Below are 12041 nucleotides of genomic sequence, written 5' to 3'. Positions count from 1 at the left end.
GATTCAATCAGTTCTCACCTCCTTGTCTTTCTCTATCTCTAGTCCGTTCTCCATGAGGTTCTTCTCAAACTCCTCGCGGCGGGCCCTGCTTTCTTCCTCCACTGTTTCATGATGCTGATGGCTGTCAATCTCCAGCACAATCTCCTGCTGCCGCACTGGCACCTGTTTGCGGGCTTTACTCCTGTGGGGATCTGCTGCCGTGCCATTTGGGATGTGGGTGGGAGAATGATGAGAGCTGGACAGGGAAGACTGCTTTCGGATTTGATAAACCAAAACATAGTCTATCTTTCTCTTCCCATCCCTGAAGTACAAGCCCTTTCTGGTGTCCCCCTCTTCATTACCTTCATAGTCGTTGTTGGTAACCTAAGGAAAAGCAAAAATGCATAATGTTTTCTCGACTGCTTTATAACTGTTGTGACCTAATATCATGAAAGAAAACAATATTGTTTATAAGACTCTAAGTTAACCATGCACCCCAGACATTCTCTCTTCCACCTTCCTCCTTCAGGAAAAAGATATCGTTGTCTGAGTACCAACCAACTCAAGAACAGCTTCTTCCCTGCAGTCATCGAACCTTTGAATCGTCCTATCACATATTAAACTGATCATTCTCTACCCCGTATTGGTAACTGCAACACTACATTCTGCACGCTATCCTTTTCTTTGACCCTATGTTCTATGAATGGTATGTTTTGTCTCTAATAGCTCGAAAGAAACAATAATTTTCACTGTTTCCCGATACATATGACAATAATAAATCAATTCAATTCAATTATTTACTTGCATAATTTTTCTTGCACTGTATTTTAGTTACCATAATATCTGTTATATAGTCAGGTGAGGTTTTAGATTATAAAATTAAGATTACAATTTTATAATCCATAAATAATTTTCCTTTGAGACATGGAGGGTGAAGGCATTGGCAGGACACATGGCCAGTAATGGCTTAATCATATGCTATGACCCCAACATTCAGTAACATTGATTTCAGCAGAATTGGATGTGCCAGAAGTGTGATGCAGTGGATGGCAAAATTGCATCCATTTAGTACCCCAGCTCCAATCCAATTTCACCCCTGCAGTGCACTCAGACTAACTATAGATCTGGTTCAAATACCTTTGATATGAAAGTCCACTACAAAGCTGATAGATTTAACTTAATTTAAACATCCAGTGAACATTGAATATATTCTCAAATTGCTGAACATGTAATAAGTGTAAAGGTTCAAATAAAGATGTGACTGGCCTCATCATTACACTACTTGTTATAATGAAAAGGTACTTTGCTGAGTACTCACTGGGTTACCAAGAGGAATCACATCCATGAGACAAGGTCAAACTGTTTTCTGAAAAGCCGACTTTAAGGTTTCTAGCACAGAAAGATTAAGCATCTCACCTTTGGTAAAGAAAACATTCTCCGCTTAATTCCAGCAGCCTTTGGGTCAACTTAATTGACTTTTTTTTAACTTTAGTCATTGTTTTTGGTACAGAACACAGGCAGAAGAGTAAAGTTATGAGGTGCCAAACATTAAAGATTGTTTGCCTGGCTTACGTGCTCCATGTCGCTCTCTGCCCCAATTACTCTTGAGCCCAGGGAGATGCAATCTTCCAGTGAAGGTCACTATGACAACCCTGGGAGCAAGCTACACACACACACACACTAACACTCACACACACACACACACTCACACACTAACACTCACACACACTCACACACACTAACACTCACACACACACTCACACACACTAACACACACACACACACACACACACACACTCACACACACACATACACACTAACACTCACACACACACTCACACACACACACTCACACTAACACTCACACACACACACACTCACACACACACAGACACACACACACTCACACACACACCTGCGCACACACACACACACCCCCCGCGCACACACACACACACCCCCGTGCACACACACACACCCGCGCACACACACACACACCCGCGCACACACACCCGCGCACACACACACACACACCCGCGCACACACACACCCGCGCACACACCCCCGCGCACACACACACACACACCCGTGCACACACACCCGCGCACACACACACACACACACCCGCGCACACACCCCCGCGCACACACGCGCACGCACACACACATCCCCGCGCACACACACACACACACACAAACTGCACACACACCCGTGCACACACACACATACACAGCCGCGCACACACACACCCTCACACTCACATGCACGCACACACATGCACACACACACATGCACACACACATGCATGCACATACACACACATACACATGCACATATACATACACACACATGCACATACACACGCATACACATGCACACATACATGCACACACACACGCACATGCATATTCACGCACAAAAACACACATGCACATACACACACACACACACGCGCGCGCACACGCATACGCACACACACACTTACCGTTGGGCTTTCTAGCTCCTCCTCACTGTGTGAGGCTGAGATTGCATTGTCCAAAGTGCCACTGGATAAGCTGATATTCGCCCGTGGTAAATATCGTGGAACTGTAAGATACTTTTCAAACTCTTTTGATCTCACACTTCGTGCTTCTCTGGGCTTTTCTAATGAATGATGTGAAAGAATTATCGGTGTACCTGCCAATGAGAAAGTACAAATGACCCATCGCACTTCCAACACGCTTTTAAATAAAGAACCTTTACATTTCATGTCTATACATCTCATCCAAATGACAACTCATATATTCTATAAGATCAAATGTTTTGTATAGACTAAAGTATTCAAATATAAGTTTGTAAAAGCTTACAAAATTAAATCTAATTTAAAAATTAGGTCATTTCTTCAAACAAGAATGCAAGATGTGTTACATCGAATACGAGAAGGTTCTGGAACAGGTTGAGCCTCATAGAACCTCTACAGTGCAGAAGGAGGCCATTCAGTCTATTGAGCCTGCACCGACCACAATCCCAGCCAGGCCCTATTCCCGACTTCCCACATATTTATCCTGCTAATCTGCCTGTGACAAACCGGCAATTTAGCACGGCCAATCCACCTAACCCGCACATCTTTGGACTGCGGGAGGAAACCGGAGCACCCGGAGGAAACCCACGCAGACACGGGGAGAAAGTGCAAACTCCACACAGACAGTAACCTGAGGCTGGAATTGAACCCGGGTCCCTGGCGCTGTGAGGCAGCAGTGCTCACCACTGTACCACCATGCCTGCATCAGAGTTTCTGTTACATGCTCCATGACCATGTTTTATCCCAATTTCCTGATCACCTCCATGTCCTTTAATATTTCTCTTTCCAAACAACAATGCCCTATTAAAGAGTGAATGTTCCATGAAGAAGTGTGTCAGAGTGATCCCTGTCATTTATCCCTCAGTTACCTGGCCCTTATCTCAGTGCTGTTTGTGGATTCTGCTGCGCATAAATTGGCTGTTGCATTTCCTACAATACAACAGTAGTAGTGGTGATCTGCCTAAGGGTACGTCCTTTGCTTCAATGAGCAATCAGCAATGTGTCCAGAGAAAAGGATACACAAGGTGGTTACCCATTGCTTTCCTCATGCGTGCTTAAAGGAAACACAGGTCACCTTCTTGAAGGATTCTCCAGCTGTATGCAGTCATTATCCCCCAAGCTTCTAGTTCTTCCACAATCACCACGAACAATCTGCTGGCTCCCCCAAAGGCCACGGCTCATTACCCTGAGTATGGGACCCTTATGTGAGCCTCGGGTGACTCAGAAAACCACAGGGACAAGCATGCACTCAAACGACCCTACCAACCACAACAGTGACCACTACGCTTCCAAAGTATTTCATGGGCAGTAAAGTGCTTTGAGGCATCTGGCGGTCATGGAAAGCATTTCATAAATGTGTTATACCTTCTGTTTATCATGAAAGATTAGTATGTCATTACTGTCGTTCAGATTTAGAAACATAGAAACTAGAAGCAGGAGGGTCATTCGGCTCTTCAAGACTGCACCACCATTCATTTTGGTCATGGCTGATCATCAAATTCAATTTCCTGATCCCACCTTCTCCCCATATCCCTTGATCCCGTTAGCCCCAAGAGCTATATCTAATTTCTTCTTGAAATCCAACAACGTTTTGGCCTCAACTACTTTCTGTGGTAATGAATTGCACACATTCACCACTCACTGGGTGAAGAAATTTCTCCTCACCTCAGTCTTGAAAGATTTATCCCGTATCCTCAAAATATAACCCCTAGTTCTGGACTCCCCCACCATTGGGAATATTCTTTCTGACCCTGTCTAACCCTGTTAGAATGTTACAAGTTTCTATGAGACCTCCCCCCCCACCCACTCTTCTAAACTCCAATGAATATAATCCTTAAACTGACTTGTCTCTCCTCATATGACGGACCTGCCATCCCAGGAATCAGCCTGGTAAACCTTCGCTGCACTCCCTCTATATAACTTTTGATACATTATGCGATAACGGACTCTTCAATATGCCAGCTGCAAATGTCCCAGATGAAAATCCACATAATCACATCAACCAGCACAACACAGCACTGATAACTGAACCAACATAAACACCACCCCTGAAAGTTCCCCTCCGAGTCATCCATTGTCCTGACTTGTAAATATGGCGCTGTTCCTTCACTGTTGCTGGGTTAAAATCCTGGAACTCCCTTTCTAACAGCACTGTGGCTTCCGACAACACATGGACTGCAGCAGTTCAAGGAGGTGACTCACCACCACCTTCTCAATGGTAGGGGAGGTGATAGCCTAGTGGTATATCACTGGACTATTAACCCAGACACTCAGCCAATGTTCTGGGGATCCTGGTTCGGATCCTGCCTCGGCAGATGAAGAAATTTGAATTCAATAAAACATATCTGGAACTAAAAATCTACTGATGACCCTGAAACCATTGTCAAATGTTGGGAAAACCCATCTGGTTCAATAATGTGCTTTAGGGAAGGAAATCTACTGTCTTTACCCTGTCTGGCCTACATGTGACTCCAGAGCCACAGCAATGTGGTCGACTCTCAACTGCCCTCGGGCAACTAGGGATGGGCAATAAATGCTGGCCAGACACTGGTGCCCATGTCCCACGAATTAAGTTTTTAAAAAAACTAGGGATGGGCAAAAATTGCTGGCTTAACCTACGAAGCCCATATCCCATGAAGGAATAAATCAAAAAACACAGCTTTTTCTCATAACTCTCAAAGAACAAGAACAAAGTAAAGTACAGCACAGGAACAGGCCCTTTGGCCCTCCAAGCTTGCGCCAATCATGATGCCTGCCTGTGCTAAAAACATATGCACTTACGAGTCCGTATCCTTCCATTCCCATCCTATCCATGTATTCATCTAGTTGCCCCTCTTTCTTTTTTATATATCTTCTCTTTCAATTGTCCTTATCACTGCTTCCCCTCACAGGGTGTTAACTTATTGCTGGGTTATAACTCCACTCTTTAACCTGCATCTCACTAAATGCTCACCATGCGTATGTGAGAGCTGACAGTAATTATGAAGCTGTTCAACTGCAGGAGGCACTAACGCTGATCCTGGCTGTATTTTCGCCAGACATGCTCAGACTAGCACGGACCCCGGTACATAACAAGGGATCAGGAGTGAGAAAACCTGCTCTGTATTATTTTCGCTAATCCAGAGTGGCAAATGGCCCTAATGAAATTAGCCCACTCGGTGCAGACTGAGGATCAAGGCAGAGTCTTTTCTGCGTCACATGGCTCAGTAATATACTGCTTTGTGATATTAAAGATGAAACACGGGGATTTTGAGCCTTCTGCTAGTGTGCTTCACCTGTTGCTTCTGCAGTCTTGGTACAGGCAATGTAAAAGGATTACAAGGTTATCTGCTTGCTAAGGGATTACAAAGATCTTTTTATAGCCACCCCATTTGCTGCATGTATTTAATAAGAGCATATTAGTGTGCAATCTTCCTCATTATCAAGTCTATATAAGTTTTGCATGGATTAAACATTTTTAGCAGATTAATAAAAAAGTAAGAAATTTAAATGTCATTCCGGAGGTCACCTTTGGAAGAGCGACACTACAATATATTCTAGTGAGCAAGGTAACTAAAGGGGCAAATTAATCACACCCAACATTCAGCTCAAGCCAGGTGAACCTCAAACACAGTGAAATGTTGAAACAAGCATTCTAAATGGAGGGCGAATGTGTGAAACATGGAGTTTGTGTTTGCTTCACCTCTGTGTCCCCGATCTGGGTCCCGTCCACTTTGAACAGATGACAATTCCTGTATGTCACCTATAAAAAAGTATTGAAGAGTATGTATCAATTTGGCCATTATCAAAAAAAACCAGTATAAGTACTTATCGCTGACTCACTTGCGCAAAGGCTAAATTTGCCAATCAATATTTTCAGATTTGTTCCAAAACCTTTCAAAAACTCCTTCTTTATATTAGTAAAGTAAAGTTTATTTATTAGTCACAAGTAAGGCTTACATTAACACTGCAATGAAGTTACTCTGAAATTCCCCCTAGTCACCACATTTTGGCGCCTGTTCGGGTCAATGCACCCTAACCAGCACGTCTTTCAAACTGTGGGAGGAAACCGGAGCACCCGGAGGAAACCCACGCAGTGCCAAAGGGAAACCCAGTTCACCTCTGATGTCTGAGAACTACCTCAGAGATTTGTTTCCAATAAGTCAGGCTGTACCCTACATCTCAGTGCTAGTACCGGAGATGGCTGCATGATGCCAATGAGGTGCCAAGACTGCCTGTCATGCCCTGAGGTACCAACCCCAAGCTGCAGCACTGCCAACAGCAAAATTCAAAGGCTGCCCCTCTGTGACCCAGGCAGTGGTATTTTCCAGCCACGCTCGCCCCAATGCTACAACATCTCACCCGGGGTCAACGGACCTTTGCATGGTCCATGTCCCACTCGCTATGATTCCTGTGGTGGGCGGGATAGGAAAATTCTGCCCAGGATGTCTTACAAAGCACATTTACTGTCCTAATATAGGAAACACAGCAGTCAATTTACACAGGAGGTCCCACCAACAGTAGTGAAGCCATGGGCAGATAATTGGGTTGCCAACTGTGATTAAACATACTGCTGGAGGTTTCACCGCATGACTTGCCCCCACGCTCCAGTGATTACACGTCCATTTTTATGACACACTTCCTTCCTACACCAATTGAAAAACATAAAGATAAACGCAAAATATTGCGGATGCTGGAATCTGGAACACAAACAGAACATGCTGGAAAATCTCAGCAGTTCTGGCAGCATCTGTGGACAGAGAGTAGAGACAACGCTTTTCGAGTCTCGATGACCCTTTGTCAGAGCTTCATCAAAGTTTTAAAAGTTTATTTATTAGTCACAAGTAAGGCTTACATTAACACTGCAATGAAGTTACTGTGAAATTCCCACGGTCGCCACAGTCCGGCGCCTGTTTGAGTCAATGCACCTAACCAGCACGTCTTTCGGAGTGCGGGAGGAAACCGGAGCACCTGGAGGAAATGCACGCAGACATGGGGAGAATGTGCAAACTCCACACAGACAGTGACCCAAGGCTGGAATTGAACCTGGATCCCTGGCGTTGTGAAGCAGCAGTGCTAAACACTGTGCTACCGTGACACCCCATCAACTCTGACACAGGGTCACCTAGACTCAAAATGTTGGCTCGATTCTCTCTCCACAGATGGTGTCAGAGCTGCTGAGGTTTTCCAGTATGTTCTGTTTTTGTTTTAGATTCCAGTATTTGCAGTCATTTGCTTTTATCTCAGACTCACTACCCAATTGGATACTTGATTGTCAGCCAACCCCCTGCCCCCAATAATTTTTAATATTGTCACATCTGGTAGAGAAATGTTCAAAGAAAGTGTCCAAAAATTTTTTTTTACGTCCTGATGATTTTTCTCCAGCTGTGTCCTGGAAATTGATCTTCAATTCCTGAAGACTCCAGGCCAATCCTGGAGCAGGCTGGCAAACCTACGAGACTGTTCTGATTAGAAGGAATTTGCGGACAACACGAAAATGGCTGGACTTGCAGATAGTGAGGAGCATTGTCAGAAGCTACAGAAGGATTTAGATAGGCTGGAAATTTGGGCAAAGAAATGGCCGATGGAGTTCAATCCAGATAGATGCGAAGTGATGCATTTTGGTAGAACTAACATAGGGAGGAGCTATACGATAAATGGCAGAACCATAAAGGGTGTAGATATGCAGAGGGACCTGGGTGTGCAAGTCCACAGATCCTTGAAGGTGACGTCACAGGTGGAGAAGGTAGTGAATAAGGCATATGGCATGCTTGCCTTTATAGGACGGGGCATAGAGTATAAAAGTTGGGGTCTGATGTTGCGGTTGTATAGAATGTTGGTTCGGCCGTATTTGGAATACTGCGCCCAGTTCTGATCGTCACACTACCGGAAGGACGTGGAGGCTTTAGAGAGAGTGCAGAGGAGGTTTACCAGGATGTTGCCTGGTATGGAAGGGCTTAGTTATGAGGAGAGATTGGGTAAACTGGGGTTGTTCTCACTGGAAAGACGGAGGATGAGGGGTGACCTAATAGAGGTGTATAAAATTATGAAAGGCATAGATAGGGTGAACGGTGGGAAGCTTTTTCCCAGGTCGGTGGTGACGTTCACGAGGGGTCATAGGTTCAAGGTGAGGGGGGGGAGGTTTAACACGGATATCAGAAGGACGTATTTTACGCAGAGGGTGGTGGGGGCCTGAAATGCGCTGCCAGGCAAGGTGGTGGAGGCAGACACACTGGGAACGTTTAAGACTTATCTAGATAGCCACATGAACGGAGTGGGAATGGAGGGATACAAAAGAATGGTCTAGTTTGGACCAGGGAGTGGCGCGGGCTTGGAGGGCCGAAGGGCCTGTTCCTGTGCTGTATTGTTCTTTGTTCTTTGAATGAGCTATAAGGAGAGGCTGCACAAATGGGGTTGTTTTCTCTGCAGCGACGGAGGCTGGGGGGAGACCTGATAGAAGTCTATTAAATTATGAGAGGCATCGATAGGGTTAACAGTCAGAATCTTTTTCCCAGAGTTGAAATGTCTAATACTAGGGGGCACGCACTTAAGGTGAGAGGGGGAAAGTTCAAAGGAGATGTCAGGGGCAAGTTTTTACACAGAGAGTGATAGATGTCTGCAACGTGCTGTCAGGGGTGGTGGTGGAGGGAAATATGAAAGGGGTGTTTAAGGGGCTTTTATATATGTACATGAATATGCAAGGAATAGAGGTGTATGGACCAAGGACAGGCAGAAGGGATTAGTTTAATTTGGCATCATGTTCGGCACCACATTGTGGGTTGAAGAGTCGGTTCCTATGTTATACTGTTTTATGTTCAGATATCTGTTTCAGGTATTGATTGAGAAATAAACATTGGCCAGGATATCAATGAACCCCCCACCCCCACTCCCACCCCCACCCCCGCCCCCACCCCCACCCCCGCCCCCACCCCCACCCCGCCCCCACCCCCACCCCCACTCCCACCAGCTCATCTGCCATGTGAAATGGTCTCTATCCACCTGAAACCATAACTGGGGAGACGGTTTAATGGCAGCACTCTGTGTTTCAGTCTGGATGATGTCCAGGAGTCTGGAAAGTGGGATTTGAACCCACAACCTTGGAGCTCAGTCAGATAAGAATGTCCCGAATTGAACAGTGGCACATTGGCACATGGGTGGCGCGGTGGCACAGTGGTTAGCACTACTGCCTCACAGCGTCAGGGACCAGGGTTCATTTCCCACCTCAGGTGACTGTGTGGAGTTTGCACATTCACCCGTGTCTGCGTGGGTTTCCTCCGGGTGCTCCGGTTTCCTCCGACAGTCCAAAGATGTGTGGGTTAGGTGGATTGGCCATGCTAAATTAGTGTCTCAGGGGGATTAGGAGGGTTACGGCGATTAGGACCTGGGTGGGACTGTTGTCAGTGCAGGCTTGATGGACCAAATGGCCTCCTTCTGCACTGTAGATTCTATGATTCAAACTAACCATGGATGCAGACCCTCCAAGGCATTCCACAGTTTGAGCAATCAGTCCCATCATGAACATATCAACATCACTTTATCCAAACGTGCGTTAAAATAGAACAGAATTTTTATAGAATGACTCCATAAAATGTTTTTAACAAATTCAATTTTCACTTTTACTTAATTACTTCATTTTTTGTTTTAGTTTTTTTTTCAGAACACATATACTGCAAATCCAAAGAGGGGTGGTCTGAAGAAAATAAAATACACATTGTCTATTTTCAGTCCTGTCCAGAGAAACTACATCCAATGCTTCCCGGCAATGTGAAAATCAAACAAAGCCACTTCTTCCCCGAGCAGCTCCTCTAAGAATGAAACGCAGGGTGTCACTGGAAAGTGGGACAGTCCCGCTGTAACTTCAGCATGTTGTTCACCTTGAGGCAATCCCTGGGAATCTACACATGTAATGAATATTTTTTAACTAAAAGTTAGTAGATGATTGGTGTGAGAGTGAACGAAATAAATACTACAAACGGATTATTGTCATTTCGCAATTCGATCAGAAGTAATCCAGTGCAGAGAATCCACTTTTTTATCGTTAGAAATGTACTCATCTCACATGTCCCACCTGTACGAAAGGTGCAGAACCTCAGTGAAATGTTAAAATGATTTTTAAAATCAAAATCTATGGGCCACAATGTGTTTGGAGATGGATCCGGAATCATTTGTTTACTGAGCCGTGTGTTAAGCCACTTGGAAGGACTATTCACCTTGACCTTTATTCCGAACTGATACAACACCCAGGCTGCCCCCAACACAACAAGACGAATACAACCAGAGACCACCCCACTCTGCCCTCCACAATCAATGAAAAGCAGACACTTACCGGGTTCTGGCCGCCCGTGATCTGCCATGTTTGGGACAGGGGCAGGATCAGGGTGTGTGGACTTGATGTGAGACAGAAGACTAATCTGTCTCGATGGGACTGTCACACTGTGTGCTGTCTGTGGACTGGGTTAATAATGCGAGGGAGCCTCTCGCGGCTAACGTACCGTGTCCCGGTTGAACTGCGGTGTGCTGGAGGGGGGAAAGAAACGTGTGGCAAACCTGCCATGGGATTAATCACTGAAAATAAAGGCCACACACCAACGGGGCCTGATCACCCCTCTGTTCGCTTTTCTAGAAAAAGGGAGTCATCTTCCAATTGGAGCCAAACTATTGAGGAATGAATCCCAAATCACAACAACCTCATCTCACCGTAAGAAAATCTAAACTCCTGACCCCCACAGTGAAAATAAAAAGCTGTGAATCTCCCTAGACCATTAAAGCTTTCAACACTCTGTCCTTTAGGGTTTATAATGTGGAGATGCCGGCGTTGGACTGGGGTAAGCACAGGAAGAAGTCTCACAACTGGTGTTGTGGGACTTCTTACTTTAGGGTTTAACCAGCTAGGTCAGTAGTGGAGCCATTGGACCACTCTTGTTGATGGACAATGAAGTTCCCCCCCTCACCCAGAGTACATTCTGCCCTCTTTTGCCACTCTCAGTGCTTCCTCCAAGTGAACTTCAGCACGGAGGAGGGTTGATTCATCAGCTGAGGAGATAGATGGGGGGGCAGGAGGTTTCCTTGCCCATGTCATGGTGCCATGTGAGCGCCAGCAACACTTGCCCAGATCAGAGGCTAACAGAGATAGGAGCGAGACTTCTTATATACAACTATGTACAAAATATACAACATTTCTTACAGAGGGCTAGAGACTCTTAACCTCCTGTTAAGTGTAGCAGACGGTGATCATTATATCTGAATCTCAGCTATGCCCCGAGGCCAAGATGACAGATAGCTCCATGATTCTCCCACTCAGTCACTTTCCATGCTACAAGGCTTCATCTCATTGCGCAATTATGTACAACACGTCACAAACACAATTGCAGGTAAGACAAACTGGTGACCCCAATGGTAACCTCAGCCAGAGAGCCGGCTGCTGTACATTCTCCCTCACACTGCACCAGTTGTTTCTTGTGATTTAGCTGTGGAGCACACTCGTGACAATGATACTTGGCTGACCTGCGTGAATTTCAAATAC

At 45.4% G+C, this 12041-nt stretch overlaps 1 protein-coding gene across 1 annotated transcript in view; it reads right to left on the bottom strand.

Annotated features, from left to right (window-relative positions):
• The window catches only part of LOC144507607 (anoctamin-1-like), a 145891-nt gene extending 135019 nt beyond the window's left edge, over nucleotides 1–10872 (bottom strand). The window contains exons 1-4 of the mRNA XM_078234761.1: nucleotides 10845–10872; nucleotides 6222–6281; nucleotides 2465–2655; nucleotides 19–363 (exon numbers count right to left, since the gene is read on the bottom strand). Of these exons, the coding sequence (XP_078090887.1) occupies nucleotides 19–363; nucleotides 2465–2655; nucleotides 6222–6281; nucleotides 10845–10872 (624 nt within the window). The remainder of the gene's footprint in view (nucleotides 1–18; nucleotides 364–2464; nucleotides 2656–6221; nucleotides 6282–10844) is intronic.
• Nucleotides 10873–12041: the final 1169 nt, after the last annotated feature.

This window comes from Mustelus asterias, chromosome 19 (assembly GCF_964213995.1).
Source record: "Mustelus asterias chromosome 19, sMusAst1.hap1.1, whole genome shotgun sequence".
Lineage (NCBI taxonomy): Eukaryota > Metazoa > Chordata > Chondrichthyes > Carcharhiniformes > Triakidae > Mustelus > Mustelus asterias.
The sequence above is the reverse complement of the archived record's forward strand: the minus strand, read 5'-3'. Positions and strand labels throughout refer to the sequence as shown.